This window comes from Pieris brassicae, chromosome 5 (genome assembly GCF_905147105.1).
Source record: "Pieris brassicae chromosome 5, ilPieBrab1.1, whole genome shotgun sequence".
NCBI classification, from domain to species: Eukaryota; Metazoa; Arthropoda; class Insecta; order Lepidoptera; family Pieridae; genus Pieris; species Pieris brassicae.
This window is the reverse complement of record NC_059669.1, coordinates 5,373,135-5,399,746: the sequence shown is the minus strand read 5'-3', so window position 1 is coordinate 5,399,746 and position 26,612 is coordinate 5,373,135. Positions and strand designations below refer to the sequence as shown.

Below are 26,612 nucleotides of genomic sequence, written 5' to 3'. Positions count from 1 at the left end.
GTGGATCGTTTACACAAAGACACAATTTACAAAAAAATAATCATTAATGGTATTAAGTAAAATCAGATATTTTTTAAACACATTTATTTATACATGAATCACAGTTAATTTCGCTAAATCTTAAATATAATCACACGTATACGTTAAATTACGTTATCTAACAATTACAAATTATTGTGGCAAGACAAAATTTATTGGAATTAATATTTGACATAATGATAGTAATGGCTATTTTGAATTTGTTGAACTTATTTGTTAGTTATAAATTATAATAGTTAATACTAAATTTAAGTACATAATTTATTTAACTTACGCTATTTATGTCTGGTGGCCTTTGTGCCCGTCTGTGGTGAATATGACTCGCAACGCACTCAAATGTAGGATTCCAACTTGTACAAAAATTAAATTTCATCATTCTAAATTTCATTTCACATTTAATACAATTTCATCAAAATTTAATCGATATTTTTTAAGGTTACTCAATTGTAGCTTTCTGTACCTACATATATTTTAGCTTTAATGGGCTGAGAGTTTAAAAGTATACTGTTGGAACCCTAATCAAATATCACAGTTCTAATTAAAACATCACAGTACATTTATAACTATAAGCTTATATCTATTTGACTTAATATTTGCCGTTTTACTTCGAACTATTCGTCCATAACCAGTCTGCGACATAACTATGTACGTAGGTAGAAAACGTTATTTGATCAGCTTTAAATTAGAAGAATTTAATTTTTATTTTTGTACAGCAATATTGAATATTAGTAACAAGTTAATCATCTTTGTATGTAGTGGTCAGATCGGAGATTTGATCATTAAAAATTTGGCCGTTAATCTAGGATTTCACTGATTTTTTTCTTAAATGTGCCAAGAAAAATAACCACATACAATTACGTAACGATCTTTCAAGTGTCATTATCGTTAACCACAAATCATTGATCACGGCCACATCATGATCAAATCAACGACATTATCTTTGCATGAATATGTAAAAAGTTTGAAACATATTACGATAATGAAGATAAATCTCCGTAACCAATATAATGCACAATAAAATTAATCTTTGTCGTCGTCCTGTCGTATCAACAAGTCCTGTCATCGTAAGGCTAGTATTTTGTCGTTAAATTAAATAAATCAAAACTTAGTAATAACATGTTTTTCTTCAACCTTTCCATTCGTGTGGGAATCGTCATTTTTCTTTTCCTTGAGGGAACTGTTGCTGATGCCGTAAAAGAAATATATGAGGTATCCTGAAAATAATATTTACATAGGTTTATTTTATGCATATTAAAATACAGCCATATATATATTCTTCAGAGGAATAGAGGTAATATATATATATTACCTCTATTCCTCTTAAATTATTCTAATTCAAGATTTATTAACTAATTAGTAAATTAAGATGTATTTGGGTTTTCAGAAAGTTTAAAGTACTTACCGACTGCAAGCCAGAGGATAAAGCGCACCCAAGTATGGTAGTCGAGTTGCACCATGAGATAAACGTTCATAATCACGCTCAAATACGGTACAAGTGGAACCAGAGGGACCTGCATCATAACAATGTACATGTTTATAGAATTTATTGTTTTTAACGGGAATCGAACCTAGGCAATAAACATTAGATAAACTGTAAGCCATGAGTGCAGTAAAGTAGCAGATAAAATGTATAGCTGCATGTCAAGTACTAACCCAATTTTTATGAATAAGTATTTACGAATTAGATGAACGGCTGAACGGATATTATGGTATAGCTTTGAGCTGTTTAGAAGTGTACAAGCCGTGACCAGCCAATGCGAAGTTTTTATAACACTCACGGTGAAGGTAAGATGTGCGACGTCTCGTCGTGGCTGGCGATACAGCACCAACAGTAAAAGCAGCAACAGAATGCCCAAAGCACCTGATGCCACCCAAGCCCCCTCACCTATCACCTCCCAACTCATTGTACCGCACGCCGCTAGAGACACCACGACTGAAAGAATTAATAAGTTCTTACGAAATGCATACAGTTATCGCGATCCTCTTTACTTTGCATCATTCTTTCTCATAATTTTCCTTAGGAGTTCGAAACTTGTTAACAAGGTTTTATTTGAATTAGGAATTTAATGTTCCACGTACGAATAAAATAATCGCATTAAACATCATAATGGTTACAGAGGTATTACCATAAACGTTATCAAAATTATAAAGAAATATCACAGAACATACAAAAACGTTTTAAAGCATTTTATAAGTAACGTTTATGTAAATTTTATCGATAAATGGCTGTTTCGAGAATGTACTAACAGAAGATAAATATAGTGCATTTGGCGATGGTGGAAGAAAGCATCGTAGGCTCTTTTAGTCCCAGCAGATTGAACAGCTGTTTCACCACACTCCAAGGCGTCTCTGGGAGGGCCTTTAGACCGTTTATTATCATCGTGCTGTCTTCTTCGTATCTGAAATATAAATATAGCATTAAGAATGCAATGTGCGTTTATTATACGGTTATAAGTAATGCACGGCTAAGTAAAAAGATAATGTTCTGTTTGTCTTTGGTTAAAATAGCTTTTACACATTAAGAAAAACACTTTTTGAACGGATTAAAGCTATGTATTATTATTAGAAACTTATAATTATTTACATAATTCTACATTTTAAATTTTTTTCCGACGTTTCGCTTGCTTTTCAGCGTGCGTGGTTAATGTGACCACCGGTGAACGGTGACCGGTGGAATTTAGAATACATAGCTTTAATCCGTTCAAAAAGTGTTTTTCTTAAGATAATGTTCTGTTTGTCTTTGGTTAATATAGCTTTTACACATCGAAATAATAATGAAATAAAATGTCATAAACATCTATATCTAATCGAGAGTCTATTATTATGTTAAATACAGTACTGTCCGAGTGGTACCCGATCAGGTTCACAAAAACTATGTTAATTTAAGAATTAGAATATAGATCGCGCACCTTAAAATTAGCACGCTTATAGCCACAATGGTATAGGCCATCAGTGTTCCGATGGACATCATGTCTATCAATTGATTTAGGTTAAATATGGCTGCCATCGTTGCTGGAATATCAATGTATCATTAGTCGTCAGAGTTATAGGTTAAAAGGACATTGGGAATAATACTGTCTAAACCTATATTGAAGAATTGTCATATTGCTTTCATAATAAAAATATTTCTTGAACAAAATATAATATTAAGGAAATTTTGTTTTTAGTTTTGATTATACTCAATTAAAAAATAAAAAAGATTTTTAATGATTTATTAAAAAAATACTTCGAAGAACAAAACGATATTTACCTGATAGAAGGCCACTGAAGGCGGTTGCAAGCAGCGGGGTCTGTGTGCGGCGATGAATACGAGCTAGTGGTCGAAATAACACGCCATCGCTGGCCATGGCGTACAGCACACGAGGAAGCGGGAACATGGCGCCCAAGAGGCTGGTGCACAGTGCGAATATGGCCCCAATCGTTACGATCCACCCCACCGATGGTAATCCCGCCACTCCAAATACGTGTGGAAATGGCGCGTCAGCGTCCTAGACACAACGATGATGTTTACATAATAGGTAAATTCAAATCCTATCCCAGAGCAGCCTTAACATCAAGCCTGGCGTGTTTGGTTGTCGCGGCAGCATCCGTAATGGCTTTTTCCGTCGAAAATGATTAATTGTAAGGAAGAAGTAAGAAATTATGGTATAATTTCTGTACTTAATTGTGAGTCAAGAGCTGTGACTCTATTTCAGAGTTGTGGTAAATAAATAGTATGGAGTTTAGTCGCGTACAGCTCAAAATAAGGATTATTTTTTAAAGTGAAGCTTATCGGCGTTGGAAAAAAAATAATCGTCACATGTTTCCGTTACGCGCCATCTTTTTCTTGTCCCTATCACGGTTGATTCGAAGAGATTCGAAGAATTCGAAATAGTAATAATTCTATTACAATTAATGAAATTCTGTAATAATGGATAATTTTTTGTAAAGTTGCATAAAGTGGATAATTTTTCGAGAAATAAGGTCATAAAGGAGGTTTACTTCTTACGTGTGTACACTAGTACATGCACACATTTTTTTATATCACCATTATTTCTTATTGTATAGTTGGATATTTTTTCAGAAAATGTAACTTTCTGACACTCGAAAGTTTGATATAGCTAAAGCAATTCATTAATTATGCAGCGTAATGCATACACACATTTTATACACTGTATAGATGGTGCATATCTGTTATCATTGGTTTTAGTTCTAAGATTTTAGGATTCAAATTACCTGCAAGTAGTAGGGCAGCATCATTGTCAAGACCGTCGCGATGGTAAAATAGGATATGAATATGATGACAAGCGACAAGATGATGGAGAGAGGAATGTCTCTTTTCGGGTTCTTCGCTTCCTCGCCAGTGGTGGCAACGCAGTCGAAGCCCACAAAGCCAAAGAAGCACTTGGCAGCGCCCGCCATCACTCCAGCCACACCCCACGGCATAAAGCCACCTGCGCCTGCTGCCTCACGATATTCCTCAGGAATGTCTTCCACCGCTATCCGCCAGTTTGAGGGGTCGCCTGTTTGTGTGGTAAATTGTAAAAATATTAAAAAATCCGAAATTTTTAACTGATAATTGTTTTATTATTTTCCAAGCAGGACTGCTAGCGATTTCCTATATATGAAATTGAATAAATACATGGAACATACAGTTCGTGGTATTAATTGAAACGTGATAGATTATATATACACTTCACCATAATTTTAATTGGTAAAAAATTAACAAATTCATAATGTATTTTTTTCTATTTCCTATTTTTGCTAAAGACAAAGTGAAAAGTCAATATTAACGCTTTTATAACATCAAGTATTATATTTATTGAAATTGCCTTTTTATGTATTCACCATATTTTCTCTTCATGTATTCACCTGAAAAGTGTGCAATGCATCACAAGCAAGACCTATTGTTTCGCCTTGTCACTTTACAATACACAATAGACTATTTATATTTAACGTTTTATGATGGTAGCCTAATAATATTTTATCATCATCATCGTTAAACATAATCTTTGATAATAGGTATTGTTATGTGCTAGCGATGACTGAAAAGATTCAACTACGAACAAATTTGTTAAATAAGTACTTTCAAGAGTCACTGCTGTTATTCTAATGGATTGTTGTGGTAAAAATATAGTATGGAGTTTAGCCAAACGCATAGAAAACATTCGTAGTACAACTCAATGATATAAAGATTATTTATGAATTTGGAAATTATTATCTTTTCATATATGTTTTTCTAAAACCTAATTATGTTTAATAGGAAAGTTAGAGTAGACTTACTCTGGGTGGCGCCAGCAATAACAACGATAACGACGGTTGCCATATTGAGTGCCGTGAAGACATTGTTAAGTTTTGTTGACTCGCGCACCCCCACGCCGAGCAGAACTGAAGATATTGAAAATAAAATGTTATATTAAAATTTTCTCAATCCCTAGAGGTACACATGAAGTTAACATTAAGAGCGTAAAATTTTTAAAAGAAAATATTTATCATCACAGCTCATCGGAACACGGCCTGGTCCATGAACCTCCAGCCGGTCCTGACTATGCTTTTTGCTTCCAGTTCGTGATTCGAACACGAAAATATTAGATAACAAAAAACAGCACAACAATATATATGACAATACATTTTGTATTCATTGTAAAGGACGAAGGATGACTCAACAAATTTATCAGCACAAATGTTGTTACCAAAAATAAATTATAATAATATAATAAGAAATACTAACTTGTAATAACAAGGACAAGTCCGAACGCAAAGAAATCGGGATACTCGGCAAGGAAAGAAACATTAATCGGGGCAGCGGCTGTCAAGGTGCGAGCCATGGTATTATTGCATATGCTGTCGATGTAATTCGACATGCCCTTGGCGACACTGGCCGTGCCGATCACATACTCCAGGATGAGGTTCCAGCCTATCGTGAAAGCAATGAATTCACCCACGCTCACATAGCTGTACACATACGCTGATCCCGCTCGAGGTACGCGTGCCGCGAACTCCGCATAGCACAGTCCTGTTACATTATACAAATTATTATAAAACATTACAGTCAATTTCAATAAGGTTTTAATATTCTTTCCTGGATATATGATATATATACAGAGAGGTAGCTAAACGCTAGTAGCTATCTCAAGGCATTACTTATATAAAAAGATTTCTAACAGCTAAGGTATATTTAAGACACGTACATTGTATAGTACAAAGTTATTCTATATAGTACATAGGTGCAATGACACAAGTCATGGTTCTTGATTTCTTATGTGATAAGTATACGATACTTTGTCACTATACTTGACTTTGTTTTTGTCTAGAGGGTAGACCGTTCTGACTTAATTACTCATGGTATATTAAAATGTTACAATTTTATCCATCAAACGAGCTACTAGAAAAATATTATTTATTATATCGATAAGATATTTATAGTTCATATTTATCATATCTCTCGGTATGGATCGGTAACTTGAGTTTACTTTTTAAGTTTTCTTTTCGTGTAATGTCTGAGTATCGTGGCCTGTACTGACCAGGATACTCAGGCTACATGAGTAGAGTAAGATCTGGAAAAATTTTCACCACCACTTTCGGTCCTGCGGTTCTTTTTCAACAGTGTATAATTTTCAGGACAACTACGAGTCTTTGACTTGATCACTCCATCTCGTTGGTGAACGTATACGCGATCTTTTGCCTTTTGTTACCAATCGCGATTAGCTTTTAAAAGAATCAATCCTTTGCCTTTCTTGACCTAAGATTGTCCACGTCTCTGCTGCATAGATAGAAAATAATTTATCATATAAAAAGATTTTATTAAACTGAAAAGAAAACTTACTTATACGGATTATTAACAAGGACTGGATATGTAAAAACATCATGGTTGTTAAGTTCATAATCTTGTTTTGCGAGTGGTTTTGGGGTCATCTGCATTTTGCAAATTGCGCTAACAGATATATAAACATAAGAAAATTTTACTTTATGCAAAGGTTTAGTAGCATTCTCTTAAATTAAACTAGGTCGAGACGATTTCATATTTTATCAACGTTTTTGGATTTTTTTTTATTGCGAAATTAAAAAGACTTTCTCAATTTAATTATGTAATTCTCACATAGTCATTATTATTTTATTTTAAAGAAAAGTCTCTTTGAGTAGCATATGGGGGCAGTAAAGAGGTCAGGTCATTAGGTCGAGGTCAGTTCGTAGTTATGAAGTGAATATACAAGGAAAGTACTTGTAGTTTGGCAATGGAAATGTAGTCGGTGAATTCTACATAGCATTGAGGGTACGGCTTCTTAATAGTTATTAATACCAACACAGTTTTCCCTTTGCACACTAACGTATAGCCATATTTTTACAAATCCGCTTATTGCATTTTAACGCGCTAAATTGAAGGACTGTTATACATATAAAATCATAAATGCAAACTTGTTCTAGTAAGAAACGTGTTATAAATTATAAAATACAATCTATACAGACAATTATTCGCTGATTTGTATTGAGTAATCGTTGAAATAGAGCGGACAGTGTGAACAAGGTCAGTTCGTTTGATTTGTTTTATTCACTGGACACACGTGCGGCTGCTGCTTTGTTACATTGGACACCAAACTTAAAATTCTCCGCGCTGTTCTGTTAATTACAGATTATCTGTTTACATATAACAACACGGTCATATACCTAGAGACTAGATACCTACTTCATATAATAATAATAAAAGCCTTTATTGCTGTAGTTTTTGTACTAGTACATAAGAAACGTGAAATAATAAAAAAAATAATACTAATAATTAATCGGCAAGCCGGTTGGTTTTCTACCTACCTAACCTACTTCATATACAAAGTATATTTACATATTATTTACAAGACGTCGTAAAGCAATATTATTTTGTAAATAATAATTAAGTATAAGTTATACCAGCGAAAGCAGAGGCAATAGCAGCGACGAGGAAGCTCAAAGTAACGGCAGGCCCGGCTACTGTCTTGGCGACGGCACCAGCTAGAACGTATACGCCTAGACCCAAGGTGCTGCCCACTCCCAGCGCCGTCAGATCCAGTAATCCAAGACATCGCGCCAGCTCGCTACCACCTTGACTGTCATCCAGCCGCTTGCAGCGCCGCAGCGCCGACAGTATCCTAGCGCAACCCATCTGTAATTATAACTTACAATATAACATTTTTGTATATCGAAACTGAAATTTTCCTTACAAATTTTGGGGACATTAAAATTAGTGAATGTCCAATATTTTTAATAAGTTAAAAACTTGTCTTTTCTTTTTAGTGTCTGCCGAAGCTTACTGAGAAAAAATACGAAAAATGAAAATCATAATATGTAAAAGTATATCTAAATCAATGTTTTCTGTTTTCTTTTTTTTAAACTTATTTCCGGTTTATATATATTTATAATAACTTCTCAATGACCTAGTATTTTTTTTTAATATAGAATTTTGCGTTTGTAGTCAAAAAGTCTTATGAGTTTATAATTGGCTTTAAATCGTCTAAGAAAGGATTATGTGCCATAAAATATGATGACTGTCGTTAAATCGCAGCTTATCATGACAAATCTGAATTGTTTTATTGTTTAAAACTGGCTTCACTTGTAGATTTGAAATATAGAAGATTTCATTGTACATGATTTTTTTTTAAAGTAATACTGGCTCGTTCTGTTATGGAAAACTTCTTGATGTATGGTTTAACACCAAAACTTCCTACGTCTAATGATTAATTTAAACTAAAGAAAGTTGTTCCATTTCCTATTGGGAAGTTATTATTTTTTTATTTCTATAAGGTGTGAAAATTGTATAGAAGTTCAGTATCAATCTAAATTGTAAACAGGATGTAAGATTGAATAATGGTATCAAAGCAATTATGTCTAAGTTAAACTATAATATCGCATAATTCAATTCAATAATTAATATCTGAATTTTTTAATTGAACTAAAATTCAATTAAAAACTTGTGATCAATAATAAATAATAATTAAAACAACATTTTTTTTATTAGAATTTATCGGTTTCTGTTGATTTAGTTTTCCATGTTTGCAGTTGGCTCTACAGATTGATGTCAGAAAATTATACAAATTTCCTGATTCTAACCGGTCCGTTCGTGAGAGGCAAGCGCTTTTGTAAATAAATCAATGCAATTTTATTTCTTTCAAAGATAAAGTTTCCATTAAACATTTATACTGAAGGAAAGCTATCTCCCCTTAAGATGGTTTTAAAAAATCTTCATGTTCTATATTTAGCGTAGGTTTAAGAAGACCTTGAAAGAAGTTTTCTTTCAAGGTTTAAGAATGTTAAATAGTTCATAATATACGTATTTTTATAATTAAAAGAAATATACATGGCACTCGTACTTATCACACTCAATAATTTAAAACTAATTATACTACTGCGCACTTCTTTTTAACTGTTATTATGTAAATTAACTTTTTTTTCTCTTTTTAATTAATAAACCTATATGCGACGATCGTTTGGGTTTTATTACAATACAACATATTTTAATTCTAAAAAACATTATTTCAATATGTACAAATCTCAATTTAAACACTGCTTTCCAACCATGACGATGCCTTGACCGCTCCGGTTCTTGAGCATTCATTAATGAATTCGACTGACGTGATTCGTATATACTACCTGATTTCATGATCCTATAATTTGACGATGCAAATGATGAGAACTCGTTTTTTTGCACATAGATAACAATAGATTTTGCAAATTATTAGTAAGACAAACATAATGACGATGATACGTACGTAATAATAAAATTTAAAAGGCTTATTGTAATATTTTGTCTCAAAATAAAATATTTAAAACACTCACAGGTTATCAGTGATCAGCAGTTCGACAGGTGCTGAAATTCACGGGATGATATGGCAAAGTGGTACTAAAAGTGATTGTCACGAATTGTTTACAGACGTGGTGTATCTTTACGGCTGTAAGCTCTGCAAACTGCGATAGTGACTAGCGGATAATTATACATACCTACATATTATTTTTTTTCCTTGATATCAATGGCAAACAGGTATACATGTTTATTCTTAAAAGGTTGTCGAGATGATGTCAGTCTTAATAAAATCCCAAGCCTGTAACTACTTGGTTTTACGATTCTTCTAACAAGCCTGGGGGATTGAACTGCTAATTATTATGTTAAATACGGTCGGAAATATGTACTCCGATGCTAAGAAAGATAAAATCATTTATGTAAAAAAAAAATTAAATCCTGATTGAAATGTTGAAACGCGTATGCCTTTGTTATTTTGTAAGTTATAGATAGTTGGATGATTTATCTTATGATATTTAGATAAAAAATATAGATTAGAATACTTTTATTTGCACTATCTAAATATTTTTAAGTATAGCACTGTGCACATTTTGTAACAAGAACGAGAAATATCTAAAAAGTTAATTATCTACTAAATAACTTTTAACATTTTGACTGATTTCAGAAGTAACTGTCGATAAGCCTACATATTCTGGACAGGATTTCTATAAAATTTGGTACAGACGTACTTAAATAATATTATAATAGGAATAACGTCCAAAAGGATAGAATAATTATGAGAGATTCTAAGATAATCTTTATATCTTAAGATCATAGAACTCTTACCCAAGTCCTTATAATTTTATTTATTGACTTCTAAATTCGATGTTAAAGTTGTATTTAGTATTACCAAGATTAGAGTCTAATCTATTGACCTATAAAATACCTAAATGAGAAATGCTTTAAATAAAATTACATGACTGTTGTATTGTCTCTGGTTGCACAGATACAGTAATTATATTTAGACGATGATCTTGTAAAATGATAGTGAATGATATTTGTCTGTCATTGTTGTGGGAGGCTTTGTAGATTACTTTGTCTGTTACTCGCAACCGAACTGTTTGCTGAGCCAACGACCCGCTCACATTTATTAATTAGGTTTGATAAAAATAAATAAGAATTTATTAATTGTACCGTTTTTATTAAGTTGGACCAAACAGAGGATTTATCACTGACATCATTATACATAAGTCAATAACGGGATCACAGAGTGAATTAAAATAACGGCAGCATAGTAAAACGATTTTATGAGATTCAAACCAATAAAAACTTCCTTTTGAATCGAAATCGAAATTCAACGACCTTATTGCAAAACGAGGACGAAAGAAGTACATGTAGTGATCACATTTATTTATTTTTATTTTATAAAAAAACAAAAATATTGTAACCATAGTAACAAATGACAGTTCAACTGTTGATTGAAGCACGGCTTAAAGAAACCGGTTAGGTCTAACGTTTTACTTTAAGAGCAAGATGAAGTATATATCTAATGTATGTTACTAGGTTTAAGACATTTTTACATGTAATTTGCATTCTTAAATTGTTTCACCATCACCAATAATACTTGACGAGTTAAAACGCATCGTATCGCTCGATGTATCTGTGTTAAGGTAAACGCTACTTTACAAGGATAACTGAATCTCTATAATTTACTTATTCAAGAATCAATACAATAAATATTCAATTTATGGTAGATATATAAATGTATGAAGTCTCGTACACGTCTAATGGGGCACGGGATCGAGATTTGTCAGGGAAATTCCCGAGAGACTTCACTGTTAATATAAAACAAGTATTTATTAACGTTCAATAACGGACTGACTTTCCTCTGTATTCATTATAAGTGCTTTGCAAGCTTCTTAATAGACGATATGGTCAAATATTAGACATCGGGACATTTTAGAGACTTATTTATATTATGAATCCAATAGGCGCTCGCTCTTATTGTACTTTTTCTATGAATTGATAGTCGAAATCACTTTCTGCTCACGCGAAGTGAACTTCATCAGCCAGGGCATTCAATATTTTTTGAATTCTGTATGTATACAGTTGTATTGGCACCAATTTTCGAGACGAAATTCTATTTCGACAGCCCTCGAAAGTGTATAAGCATAACAATTATATAACAGTCGACATGCGTTATTGGCTTTTGAGATCTTAAATTTACAGATAACTTAATATCTGGTATATTTTTCCTTGGACTTATATTTAAATGGTTTTCAACAAACCACCGATTCCTATATGTGCGTTTATCGAAAGATCCGACACTTATATTATATCTTTGCCGATGAGTAGGGATGTCCATCCATTTAAATTGATAAATTTTTCGAAACACACCAAAACAGTATTAGGAAAATATCCTAAAAAGCTACTGGCTTAATACAGCGGATTATTAATTAAGAGAATGTCGTAAAATAGTTACGTAATTTAAGAGGTCATGCTATTGCTTTTTGTGTAATACTTTGCTATTTGTGGTATAGGTTGCTTCATACCAACAGATTTATACATGTTATCGGCAAACAGTGTTCATAAACACATCTTGAAGCTGTACATAAGAATATATTTCACTATGAATATTCATAGCAGCAGAGCATTGTTGGCCTAGTGGCTTCAGCGTGCGACTCTCGTCCCTGAGCTCGTAGGTTCGATCTCCGGCTGTGCACCAATGGACTTTCTTTCTATGTGCGCATTTAACATTCGCTCGAACGGTGGCAGAAAACATCGTGAGGAAACCGGTTTGCCTTAGCGCCATAAAGTCAGTCAGGCACAGAAGGCTGATCCTAGCTGCCTATAAGATTAACAAATGATCATAAAACAGATCCAGAAATCTAAGGCCCATACCTAAAAAGATTGTAGCGCCATTGATTTATTTTAATTTTAATAAGCATAACAGTTTTAAAATCGATAGGGTAACGAAACCATAAACAATTAAGATTTTATGAATAGGCATCGGCCTTGTACGGTAGGTACTCTATATTATGCCCTCGTAATGAATAGAGGTAGGAAATGAACGCGAACCAGTTTTGTATTTATAAATTTTATATTTCGTTATAATACAAAACTACAATTAATTTTGTCTGTATCGTAATCGTTTGCGACAGAAAATTTAACCAAAAGAACGCTTTAGCGCAAACTTTACGATAATTTCATACGACATATATTTTCGATTCATAGAGTCCAGCTTCCGTTTAGCTCACGGAGCGCTTTTTAACTTTCCCATACAAAAATCTATTTTTAGCTATTCTGCAGTATTCTGCAGCTATTCTGCAGTATATATAGCTATAAATTTTACGTATAGTACGTGCTATTGCCTCTGTACACGTTTAGAGAGGTCAGCACTATACTATAACATATAAAAAGAAAGTCGACAATACAACACAGCATTAAATAACCAGCACTATATGGCACTTTACACTTTTATTATCTTTATGTAACGATCGCCCTTCATAACTAGGTACGTATCAATACCATGACAAAAGAAGTTGTGTAAGCGGAAAATCGAAACGGCCTCGCCGAAGACAAGAATTCGAACCGTAAAGTAAAAACACAGATGCTAATTTAAAACAGTTTGAACACAAATGAAAATAGAGTAAGTTATAACCATAAGAAAGAAAGAACGAGAAGAAGGTTAACATGTTTGGGCCTCGTAGCCTATGTGTTCAAATTCGTCTTAGGAGCTCAAGATTTTAATATTAGATTACGCTAGCTAAGTAGATGAAATTAAAACAAGCCTCGGATAAGCACAAATGTCATTTTTGGTCTCGCGTCATGTCGTGTACATCAAAATATGACGGTTATGGAATTGAGAATCCACCTATGTCTGCGCATACATACACGCCAGTCTCAGAGATAAAAGGCCCGAGTTGGTTTTGAGCACTCTTAAAAAGTTACATATCATTAATCCCATTGATTGATTGATGATTGATTTGAAGTGCCATAAAAAACTATCGCATTATCAGAAGATGAAGATAAATGTAAAGACAAGTTATATAAGTATATATGTGTGCGACATTTTATCCTCACCAATAACCAGTTACCATATTTATTTTGAATTCAATACACTTAATACTTTCTCTCATTGACGTGAGCTACCATATGTGGATACTTGCTTCCTACAACTAGTAGACAGGAAGTTGGAACCGCATGTCAATTAATGGTACCTCACAAACAAACATGCGATTTTGGTCTTAAATTCTTAATTTTTACACAGAAACAGACCATACACCCCTAGCGATACAAAATATCTGTAATAAACGTAATTTTGACGTCACTCTAAACAAGAAAATACGCAAATCGTCGTCGTCTTTTAGACTTCGTTTTAGTTCCCAAAATAATTTAATTTGCATGCATATTATTTGCTGTTCTTTATAACCGAATGTATATGAAGATTGATAAGAAAGTAGTATTTTTCCTGTCACAATATACAAAACGGATGCATACGACCAACGTTTGCAGAGGAAGTGAAAAGTGTATCAAACAAACAATTGCAACATTTTTGTATATCAACCACACTTTCTTTCCTCAATACAAGAGTGTCTGTTTAACCCCACATATTTGATGACATTGATCAATTATTCAATGTCATGACAAAATAATTCAAATGTGTTAAATTATCAGCATTTAGATGTGAAGGAGTAGGTAATGCCATAAACTTTTCTGTAACGTTAAAAAAATAAATCAATGGCGCTACAACCTTTTTAGGTCTGGGCCTCAGATTTCTGTATCTGTTACATGGTCATTTGTTAATCGAATAGGCAAGGAGGTGATCATCCTTCTGCGCCTGACACACGCCGTCACGTCGACTTTTTGGGTCTAAGGCAAGCCGATTTCCGCACGATGTTTTCTTTCACCGTTCTAGCTAATGTTAAATGCGCACATAGAAAGACAGGCCATTGGTGCACAGCCAGGGATCGAACTTACGATCTCAGGTGAGAGTGAACGCACGCTGAAGCCACTAGACCAACACTGCTCCTCTCTGAAATGTTACGTAAAGAGATTGTCACTCTTTAATGTCCGTTATCGGGTAATTACACAAATCTACTAATAACAGTATTTAGACGCCCACTTAATAGTTGTTATCGTGGCACTTGTTGTAGGGGATTAGATCCTGCACAATTGTGAGATACCTGTTGAGGTGGCGTAATGAGGCCAGAGCTGATCATCAAGGATTTTGATAATAATACTATTACAATCGTTTTCACGATTGTATAAACTTCCGGCTTCAAGATTTCTTTTTGGTATATTAATAAGTAGCTTAATTAACTCGAAATTATCTGATTTACTACGAAAATATTGTAATATCCACGATATAGTTACAAACTAATTCTGACGTGATCTAACTTTATGACCAAATTAAATTATTACTTTATTTTAAAGATTTTACCTACGCAGTCACCACGGTCTTCTTAACAAATCCGTAGAAAACATTTTGTTTGTTTACTACCTTAAAATAAGGAAATATATTTTATAAAATTATTACAAAATGTCGTCTGAAAAGTACAGTTATGGTAAGATAATAGGAATCGTGGTGTATTTATAGCGCAGAGGGGAAATGGATCTCGGGATGTCGGGTCCATCTCCGGTCACATCATCTCCTGAGGCCCGTTACTTCTCATATCTCACCTACCGCAGTAATTTTATCGGAATGTTATTGGGTCAGATACTGTCCTCACTGCTCACTCATACGTGACACAATGACTACAGTTATGAACATATTTCTAACTATTAACGCAGGCGAAAATTATAAAAATTGTATACATTAAATTAGGCATGTCATTAATTTCAATAGCTTCTGACAGCTTGCAAACTGTTCAGGCAATGGTACTCTGTAACTCACTAGCTACCAACATAAATATTTTTGTACCGCGCGATTCCAAACTGCGACATCAGCGCTACGGAGATTGAAAGAACTCAAAATTATGTACAAAACATTACATAACTATCGCTAAAGAATTGACTCTTGTTATCTTTTTCATATACTTTTCTGACGCCACATTATAACTACATCTTGTTAAATTCTGAATTCCAACATTATGAAAAAACATACACGTTCATTGTATTTCCCCTCCTTTAGGGCTTTGATGTCAAATACAAATGTAGACATAGAAAAATAGGCATATTTACACATGATTGTCGTAGTCCAAGCGAATATTTTTTATGAAATATCTTCATCAGGTACTGTGATTACTTATGTAAATGCTATTTAATAAGTGTTGTGTTCTGTCATTACTCAGTAAAACACTGAGTGACAACAGCAGTAATTACAAATCTTATGTATGTAAATGGCACAAACATATTGTATTTAAATATTATAGTTTTCATGATTTTAACTAGTATGAAGTTTCAATTGGGGCAAACACATTTTTGCGTATGCGATAATTTTTATTTAGTAAGTAGGATGTATAAGTATCCTGACATGTTTGTCTTGCACGTGAGCAAGAGTAATTAGAAAGGGAAATCCCAGTTACTTTTAGTTCACATCGAATTAATTTAGTTAAATTATTTACAAACCTCATTCTAAAAAAAATATTTAACAAATTAATTGAATCGGTTGCGTGTTCTACCTGCACACACAAAACTGAAAATAACATTTCAAGAAAAAATAAAGGTAGTTTTAGTGTCATCTATAAATTACCTTTATTAATAAAATATTCCTGTGGTGTGTAATACAGTGTTTAACTAAATGGTATAAAAGCTATAAATATTTTATTTGTTATATTTTTATATATATATATATTCTCTGAACGTTGGTAACAAACAAATAATAATTGTTAAGAAAAAGCAATAGGTATTAAAATATTCTAAATATTCGTTTAAAGATCGTAAGGATACGCAGCAAAGAAATAATTTAAAAAATCGTAGGTATCACCTACGTACATTTATATTATGGAAACACGAATTTACAAAAACACTTACCTCAAATTTTAATTATACAAGTGCAAAAGTTCGTTAACACTACGCTGGCAATACGCACATTGATTTCAGTTCCACTCTCACAAACACAAGCGGCGCTTGCGCAGTCACCGCATTCACTGACTGCTGACAGACTGCTAAAGTAACAGACGACTTGATTGGGGTATTTTTTTCATTTTCACCAAGGTTGTGATTACTTTAATTAATGACGTTTGTAATTATATAAAAATAACAAAGACTGTTATCAAAAAGGCCTTAATGGTTACGTGGTACATCAGCGGCGTATTCTTAATAACGAGGCTTTTTCCTTGTCAATATTTTACGTTCCAACATCCGATTTCGATAAAACAGGCTAAATGTGAGATAAATTCATGGCCTCATATCGCAAACCACAATCAATATATTCAAAATATTGTACATTGTACAGGTTTTTGTGGATGATTTGCGTCATTAAAGGCAGTAGGAAATTATTTATAAAGTAGAATCCGATGATGAATATCAGAAAATTTAAACGGAAACTTCAGCATCATTAATCTCTTAATGCTATTATGTATACATATACACATGTATTACTCTGAGGCATATGCATATATGTTTATATACTATTATAAAAACAGATATTTGACTATTTATTCATGTCTGAGATTTATTTATTAATTTGGATTTATTTCTGCGTCTGTTTTATTGACACAAAAAACAAGTTTCGAGATTGCACAGATAGAAGCCGTTTGTTTCACTGAAACCTTAACCCGAAACCTCCGCATAAACTTATATATTTATTATAAATTAGGTACACAGTACGTTACCTCTTATTTTCGGTTTTATTTAGAAGTGAGATTTAAGCATGACTTTCAATAATTAGGTTTCATAGGTGGATTAAAGGGCAGATTAAGTTAAAGTGACTTATGGTATAACAGACTTGATTCATAACATACAAGCCAGGTGCCAATTCCTTTGTTACTGTATACAGGTCGCAAAGTATGTGGTGAAGAAGAAGACGAAAAATGTAAAAAAGGTAGAAATAATACATCTAAATCAGGACTATGTGGAAGAAGAGAGTTGACCTCCCAGTTGCTCCATAGCCCTGGAGCGGAAGCTTCCATAGATTAAGCAGGCTTCCACTATTATAAAAAAAAAATTAACTCACTTATAATGCTTACTTTAATTAAAAAAAGTACTCTTAGTTATCATTAAATTAGTTCTATAATATTTAATTTAACATTTTATTAGTTATATTTGTAACAGGATTAATTGCTATTTTTTTATATAAGGCGCGAAATATCTTATTTGAACAGTTTAACATAATAAATAAATTCAAGAACTAATATTAATTAAGCAATGCTTACTACTTTGTAAGTACAGTGAACAATTCTCATTATGCCCAATTATATATGATAACGCTTTAAAGACAAGAATATAGGTACTTAATAAGTTATAGTGAAATAATACTAACAATATTATACTTACTATATACAGTCTGAACATTGTGTATTGCCTGTATATATCTTATACTACGCTTCGATAAATGACCGTAGAGTCGTGAACGTTGCTACATTAATTTTCGCATTGCTTGATTGACAAAGAAATGTAGGCAATTACTTCCATACAATTAATAACGTGTCATCTCACTATCATTAAAAACATAATTCTCAACCAAGTGTTGTACTTACGACAAAGATAATACGCTAATTCTAATCAGATACTTATCAGTTGATAAGACGAAGCATACCATCAGTGACTCTCACACCGCACTCCCGAACGCCTTGTCTGGTTTCTGTATACCTACTCCGTAATATTATATACTGCATTTCCTGTGTTTGTAATGGAAAAGTGATAAACAGTGTTCATGCCTATAATGCATTTCTAATACAAGTGAAATAAAAACGTATTATGTAAGTAAAAAGCAAACAAATCGGCAAACTATCGACGCCTCATCATTTTTGTATTCTTTCGTCGCAAAGATTACATTGGGGCAGCTTCCACTACTTATCTTTAAATTACTTTTAATCAAACCGGTTTAGAAACTGCCTAAACTAAACTCAAAAGACGACGAAAGATCACACTTTAAGAAGTAGCTACCTATTTGGACGTCATTAGGTGAATCATTAGGTTGGAGGTTTCTCCTCGAAAAGAGTAGTTTTTTTTGTAGTTGCGTAATGTGTTTCGTTTATAGTTGTACCTACTCAGGGTCGTTAATACTCAGGTCATTTAATAAAGATTGAAATACTTCATTCAATACTTTACTTAAACATAGATTATCAGCTGGTCTTCTGTAAGCCCAAATTCTCTAATGCAATGTGAATATTCTTCAATAGTTAACTAATCTGGCATCAACATTTCGAGCTTAGCTTCTAATGTCTATTATAAAAAGCGATTAAACAATTGTGCTAAACAAAGACGTTTTTAATTCTTAGTCGAATATTCATATTAAAGAACGTATAGTATATATGACATAACCCATAGTATACATGAATTTTGGCAAAGTATGTAAACACATTCAGGTGCGAGACACGGTAAGAATCTCGCAAACCAAAGATCTCCCGATAATTTTTTTATCTTATCAAAGCGTTATCACACTTCTGAGTAGGAGCCGCGTGCTTCATTGTTTTAACCTCTTTACTGACTTCACTATTGACTACGTACATTATTTAGTAGTATTTTTTTAACCAAGTTATTTCATTAATATTTATTTTTAATAATCTATACTTGTTCACCTGTTGATTAATAAATTATTCAAATGGAGCCTCATTCAAATGGCTAATGACAGTGTATTTTTTTATGTTTAGGTATTGTGATTTACCTATAGATGTTCAAAAATTTATATTGTAGACAATTAATCAATAATTAATACATATATTTATAGAATAAACCAAACCTCTTTTATCTATATTCTTTTTGTTTTCTATTCCCATAATTTAATGCTATTCCCATGAATATCTCTGTATAACTAGTGTGGCCATAAATACTGTTACATTTTTTTTTTCCTTTTTTTAACTTTTTAATTATTTTGAATATGGAACACGTATATTATTTTAAAAACTTCTCTCGATTTTGCGCCATTCCACATATTTTTTCGTGTTAATTATCAAACTACAATATCGAATAGAGTGTTAAAGAAAATAGGATTGCAGTGATCGCCTTGCAGACACAAAAGCTTATCAAAGACCAAAAAAGATCAGGGCTGCCGCATGCTGTTAAAACTACAAAGACTATTAATGCTGTTAAAGCCAGATTTCGTCAAAACACCATCAGGAAGCAAAAAATCTTACCGTGAGAAATGAAGATTCCCGCTAGGACTCTGTCGCATATTATAAAACGAGACCTACAGCTCGGTGCTTACCCAAACTGTATCAAGATACAGTCTTGGAGCATATATCGTGGACTTTCCAGCAGGATTCTACACCTGGTCACAATGCACGAACTACGCAAGCCTGGCTTGAAAGCAACATTGAACACTGGCCCTTATCTAGCCCAGACATCAACACTATAGACTTCTAATTATGGTCAGTTTTAGAGGACGTGGCTTGGTCTAAACGACACGGCGACATTGAGTCTCTTAAAAAATCTTTGAAGCAAGCAGTGGCGAAATTTCCCTTGGAAACACTGCGTAAATCTATAGATTCGTGGCCAAATAAATTCAAGGCTTGTATAAAAGCCAAAGTTGGCCATTTCGAAGACAATATTATTTTTATTTTTTGCGGAGACTTCAATAAATATGTAGGTATAAAATTTAACAATATTACATTATTTCATTTTTAAAAAATGCATTTTCATTTGTAATAGAACTTATGGCTGGACTAGGTATATTAACAATAGTTCAGATTAAATTACCAGATGCAGAGTGTAATTACAAGAAAAAATATACATATATCTTTATAGATTTAATCGGAATTAAGTTAAAATTACTACAATTTTAATATGTTTACATAGAGGATGTTACTAACACGAATTGCATATAAACGCGGCCTTTCACCATTTTAAATTTTCTATTCCGTGGAATTACCACAGAAAAATCCACTGCCGGACTTTTTATTAATTGATTTGAAAGAAGTTTGTCATTTCCTAAAATGTCAAATTATATGGTATCGTTCTATCTCGAGTGCATCATAATAATTTTAATCTTTTAACGATAAGAAATAATTACACTATCAGTCAAAACATTTTTACATTCTTTGTTCTCGTAGAAAAAAATATAGAAAGCCATCAAACAAAGCTATGTTTGATGCATGGATCCTGAGTGGATACGATAGAATTCCAATTGAATTATGTATTGCTCCAATGTGCAGGTGATGCGAAGTGACCCGGATGGTGAGTAGGGTGGGCAGGAGGCTGGCAGTTCAATGGGCAGGTGGACAGCGTTGGGCAGCTTGCTGCAGAGTAAAAGGGTATTTAACCCAGAGCAGCTGGAAAGTGGCAATTTAAGACGGTAATGGTTTTGTATAATCCAGCAAGTTACAACGTAAGAAAACGGAAGTTAACCTGAATTAATGTTTCAGATGCCTGACAGTGTGGGACCTGATTGCGTTGGGAGTAGGCAGCACGCTTGGCGTAGGCGTGTACGTGCTGGTGGGCTCGGTGGCTATGAACTTTGCAGGACCTGCCATCGTACTCTCCTTTCTAGTCGCAGCCATCGCTTCGCTTTTCGCGGGTAGGTACATCGTACGATCCTAGTTTCATACGTATTTTTAGTATAATATCTTAAAGAATACTTGTTTTTATAATCTTAATGGTCGCAACTTCGCTTCGCTACTTTTCAAAGGTATCAAAATCATCAACACTGAAGTAGGTATTTAGGCCTCGTTTGTTAGTTTCTATTTAAAGATTGTTTTAATATTATACGGAGTGATCTTACAATATAATTAAAGATCTTAGTTTATTAAGATGGATGGCAAAGGATTGCAATTTAGTTATTTGGTGGTCCTTTATAGGTCTATGTTATGCGGAGTTTGGATCTCGCGTTCCGCGCGCTGGTTCGGCTTACATCTACACTTACGTCACTATGGGACAACTGGTGGCGTTTATCGTCGGGTGGAATATGATTCTTGAAGCATTATTTGGTAAGTCACCAGATTATTTTCTTTAATACTTATTCAACCAACAAACAAGACCCAAAAAATATTTGCGATACGCCATTCTACAATAAAGTATATCAATCAAATCGTGAACTAAGGAACGGGTGCAACTTGTGGTGAGTGGTCGGACTTGAATTCGTGTATGCGGTGACGTTAGTTATTTCGACTAAATATTTGGGTCTTGTTCCCACGAGAATGTATGTGCGTACTCTTATTTCACCATGCCTATTTTCTACTGATGATAGAGGAAATATCTTTATTATTAATTAACTATTATGTGCTTAAAGATGAAGAACATGGTGTAATGGTTGCAGCTAGCTCCTTACAAACATTTTGTATAACAAAAAACTTGGCGATTGAAAAGAGTGGCGGAGAGTTTATTGGCAGTTCTTCTCGTCTTTTCTACGCCCTGGATTTGAGAACTGCCAGTAAATGAAAAATTAGAAGCATTTAATATGTATTTCTTTATTGACGTTCATAAGTGCACATTGTGTTATCTAAATGAATAAATGATATTCATTTTAAATTTCATATTTTTTGAGTCTGAGTCTTACATAAGAAAAATTACTATTTCAGCAACAGCTAGCGTCGCCCGAGGGCTAAGTATGTACGTGGATTCGATGCTTAATAAAACCATGTCAGAAGCGTTCTTGTCCATCGCACCAATATCGGTTCAACCGTTTTCGCCCTACTTCGACTTTTTCGCATTTGGTGTGGTAATTGTACTTGGAGGTTGGTATTAATTATAAAGTATAAAAAATATTTTCAGTTAGAACTTGGTACTAAAATACTTTAGAAACTATAAGAGAAAATTTAAATGTAGTGTTTATTTTGTTATAGTGGTATTGGCAGTGGGTGTGCGTCAATCGGCAACAGTTAACAACATCTTCGCTCTAATCAACATTGTCGTTATCGTGTTCATTGTGGTCTCCGGGGCTATCACAGGTACCTTATTCAGATTGTAGTAATAGTATAGGATATTTAATTAATTTAAAGTTATGTTGTTTATCAAAATTTATGTGTTCTCTTTGTATAGGCAGAGTCAACAGATAGGCTATAACAGTTAGAACTAGTGCAATTTCTAATTTCCTTTCTTTTTATATCGTTATCAGCAAATCCATCAAATTGGAGCATACCAGGAACAGAGGTGCCGGCGGAGTTTGGCAAAGGGGGATTCTTTCCGTATGGTATATGGGGCGTTTTTAAAGGAGCCGCAGTATGCTTCTATGGTTTTGTGGGATTTGACTCTATTAACGCAACAGGAGAAGAGGTAAGAAATTTCGTTGTAGTACTTTTTTATGAACTATGATTTGTGATATAAACAATATGTACTTAGAATTTCCATGCAATAATGTTATTAAAGGTAAAGGATCCTCGTCGAGTAATCCCTGTAGCTATCTTGGCGGTGTTGGTGCTAATATTTTTCGTGTACGCCGCAGTGTCTACCGTCATCACCATGATGGTGCCTTACTACTTGCAGGTATGTCGTTTGTGTGGTTCAATTCAACCACTAATGCAACGTTAAGTATCTGAACATTGTTTCGACTTTTTCAAGGAAAATATAATCAATGCCATAGAATCATTTAAATCTTTTTATTATTATTAGTATGACGATTTATATGACCATTGGATGTATCAGTTTCGCAAATATTTTATCATCAGGATACGAATGCGGCCTTAGCAAGTGCCTTCAGCTATGTGGGTTGGGAGTGGGCTCGCTGGATAGTTTCCATCGGTGCTATCTTCGGCATATCTGCTAGGTAAGTTTTTACTGGAGTATTAGAATTTGTAAATTAAAATTCGTGTCTATTGAATTATATAACTCTTAATAAAGACTTACTCAAAACTAGGACACTAACCTAGTTTAAGGTACAACATAATATCATATTTTCAGTCTATATGGCGCAATGTTTCCCTTACCGCGGCTGCTATACGCAATGTCTTCTGATGGCCTGCTCCTGCGCTGGTTGGGGCACGTTACCGCCGCAAACCAATCACCGACGGTCGCAACTGTTCTTCCAGCTCTTGTCATAGGTAATTTTATATAGAATATAATCATCGGTTTTTGGTTTTTGGTATTTAAAATAAAAACCTTATCAAAGAAACAGAAACATTCTATACAAGTTTTATAGACACTATTTCTATCTTTTTTTATATGAATGATTTTTTTTTCAGCCATACTGGCCGGTGTATTAGAGCTCCAAGAGCTAGTGATGATGATGTGTGTAGGAACGCTACTATCGTATAGCATCGTAGCTATTTGTGTTATAATATTGAGGTCGGTATCACATACTATAAATTTCTATATTTTTTTAATGTGTAATTTGTAATACGGTAAACTTCGTGGCTTTACTAAATATTTATATTTTACATAGTATTACCGTAAACATTACTAAGTAAGAGTTATCATTTCAGATATCGGTCTGATTCTACGTCGTCGACTGGATATTGTTTTATAAGAAGAGTTTTCTGTTGTGGAGAGAAAACACCATCACAAACATCTTCTTTGGTGGTTAAAATAAGTTTATCTTTGTTTAGTAAGTATTTTTTTTAAATTAAATTAAAATAATTCTTTAGTAAAATTATAATAAAGCGATTTAATAACCATCTTTCTTTCAGCTAGTATATGTCTATCAACGGCTTTGGTCGTAACTCACATTGAGAGACCACTGATCCCAACGGCTATATTACACTTGTTAGCTCTGCTTCTCATCACAATTATAGCCATACAACCTCAGAATAAAGAAGAGTTGTCTTTTAAGGTAATTTATTTAATTTTGTATTAGTCTTGAGAACCAAAATCGTTATTTTTGTAAATTTAACTATTTGCATTTCAGGCTCCACTGGTACCCCTAATTCCGTGCCTTAGCATATACGTCAATGTTAACCTAATGATCTTAATTAGTGTGCAGACTTGGATTCGTGTTCTCATTTGGATGGCCATTGGTAAGTGTATCAATTAAAAAAGTATTCCAAATGTTACTGTCTGACTGAATACAATTTAAAATGAACATAAATTGACAAGAAAAGTTATGAGATTTCTTTACTTGTAGGTATTCCGGTCTATATAATTTGTGCTTGTTGCTATAAAACGAATACTGGCGATGGTGAATCAAAAAATTTTACTCATATTAATAAAAACGGCAAACCTCCTGTCCAAATATTTGTCGAATCACCAACACCTCCCGATACTATTAAGTATAGTGGAACCGGAGGTGGTCAGATCGTGCAACAGGGTGGAAATACGCTAGTCATACGAGATAATCCAAGAAACACCTTACCACTTATCACCGAAGAAATATCAATACAAAAAGCTTATATTGAAGATACAACAGAAAAAGAAGCAAAAATAATAGATCTGTTAGATCAAGTTATTCAAGCTGAGGAAGATTCCTTTAGTGAAATAATAAGTTTAAAAGAGCAAAGAAACGTAAGCGAAGTGCCTGTTCAGGAAAAGCAGGAAAAGCAAAGAAAGTCACTAAGTGAGTTGTCTGATGCGGGTTCCGATATATCGAGTAATCAAGCGTTATCAAAGTATGATGTGGTAGCACAGGTGCATAGAGAAGATTTACCGAGACTTAAAGAAGAAGATGAGATAAAAGAAATATCCATTATTGAGAACGAAACTACTGTTAGTGATCAGGAGGAAATAGATCATGATGAAAGTCCAGACTTGAACGAGGAAGAAAATGAAGGCAGTGGCGATATTATTGAAAGTGATGCTAATTCAAGAACAGATGAGTCCGGTTACTCTGACACCTTAGATAAAACACCACAAAATGAAATTATTGAAGATAAAGAGATATCGCATATACCAACGCCCCCTCCGCTTGATGAAAACTTCTTTGCGAGTCCAACATTTATAAAGTCTTATACAATATCGGTGCGACCGACGAAAGTCCCTCCAGTCACTAAGCCCCGTGAAAGTATTCAATCAAATGGATCTATCGATGATGAGCCCATGACGTTCGGCAGTGATAAACAGATAAACTTTATGACCAAACTAAATACTATTTTTCAAAATAAAATATCTGAAGGCAATGACAGTGGGGATGAAAAAAGAAGAAGATCCAATTCAGCGGGTAATTTAACCGAAAATACAGAATTTGCGACACTAAATCGCGAGCGACCACAACTGTTTTTAGATTTGAAAAAAGAAATCATTTCTAGAGACCAAGCAAATACATTAAAGCCAGTCAAAATAAAAGAAATTGATCCCGAAGAATCTGAAGATGAAAGTATGAGTAAAGATGTTTTAAAATCGAAACTTGAGAACATATTTGCCACTGGAGGACCAAAACCTAGAAAAGCAAGATTAATGAAATCTAATCCTCCAACGCCTGAAGAAGCGTACCAAACCGACACTTCCAGCATAGAGAGTATACCAAAGATACCAAAGATTGAAAAAAATGACACTTTAAAGCGTCAAAAGGACAAGTTTGGGGAAGTTTTGAATTCACTGCGATTATCACTTAGAGATGATGCAGTATGAAATACTATTTATAAGAACCCTGTATTTGCTTTAAATAATATCATAACGGAATAATTAAATATACTAACATATTTCAATTTCATCACGAATACAGATAAGAATAATGATTGAATACGTATTTAATGAATGTAAAAATGAATAACGAATTGTAGATATAAGCAATATTTCATAAATTATGCAAATCAAATCTGATGTCCTGAAAGACTGAAGTGTCGCGATTATTATTGTATGTATGTTTTGCTTTGTTGATTGTTTTTATTATGTGTTATTATATTATGTGTCTTTAGTATTTGTTTTATTTTGTTCAAACTAA

General features: G+C 33.5%; 2 protein-coding genes and 1 long non-coding RNA gene across 6 annotated transcripts; 2 read left to right on the top strand and 1 right to left on the bottom strand.

Annotated features, from left to right (window-relative positions):
• Positions 1-120: 120 nt before the first annotated feature.
• LOC123709824 (cationic amino acid transporter 3) lies at positions 121-17,007 on the bottom strand. Of its 4 annotated transcripts, none has more exons than XM_045661399.1 (11): positions 16,739-17,007; positions 7,921-8,152; positions 5,750-6,034; positions 5,302-5,406; positions 4,255-4,541; positions 3,290-3,527; positions 2,949-3,051; positions 2,287-2,438; positions 1,818-1,972; positions 1,442-1,550; positions 121-1,253 (listed from the first exon to the last, which is right to left on the bottom strand). In XM_045661399.1, exons 2-11 carry the CDS (start codon positions 8,150-8,152, stop codon positions 1,138-1,140), a joined length of 1,782 nt encoding a protein of 593 aa, XP_045517355.1. In that variant the 5' UTR covers positions 16,739-17,007; the 3' UTR covers positions 121-1,137. The 4 variants fall into 4 exon arrangements, with proteins under 4 accessions (XP_045517355.1, XP_045517357.1, XP_045517358.1 ...); XM_045661401.1 differs by lacking the exon at positions 16,739-17,007 and adding an exon at positions 15,207-15,226; XM_045661402.1 differs by lacking the exon at positions 16,739-17,007 and adding an exon at positions 14,744-14,759.
• On the top strand, positions 7,546-8,884 carry LOC123709826. Its single transcript, XR_006753766.1, has 3 exons — positions 7,546-7,674; positions 7,924-8,154; positions 8,284-8,884. It is a non-coding gene; the product is annotated as an uncharacterized LOC123709826 (long non-coding RNA).
• A 1,474-nt stretch (positions 17,008-18,481) lies between the features above and the next one.
• On the top strand, positions 18,482-26,585 carry LOC123710392 (high affinity cationic amino acid transporter 1-like). The gene is made up of 15 exons (XM_045662244.1): positions 18,482-18,627; positions 21,022-21,161; positions 21,232-21,383; positions 21,664-21,792; positions 22,384-22,539; positions 22,648-22,752; positions 22,920-23,077; positions 23,171-23,287; positions 23,470-23,567; positions 23,702-23,841; positions 23,983-24,085; positions 24,223-24,344; positions 24,427-24,569; positions 24,645-24,753; positions 24,861-26,585. The coding sequence occupies exons 2-15, from the start codon at positions 21,076-21,078 to the stop codon at positions 26,297-26,299; spliced, it is 3,057 nt and encodes a 1,018-aa protein (XP_045518200.1). The 5' UTR covers positions 18,482-18,627; positions 21,022-21,075; the 3' UTR covers positions 26,300-26,585.
• The last annotated feature ends 27 nt before the right edge of the window (positions 26,586-26,612 follow it).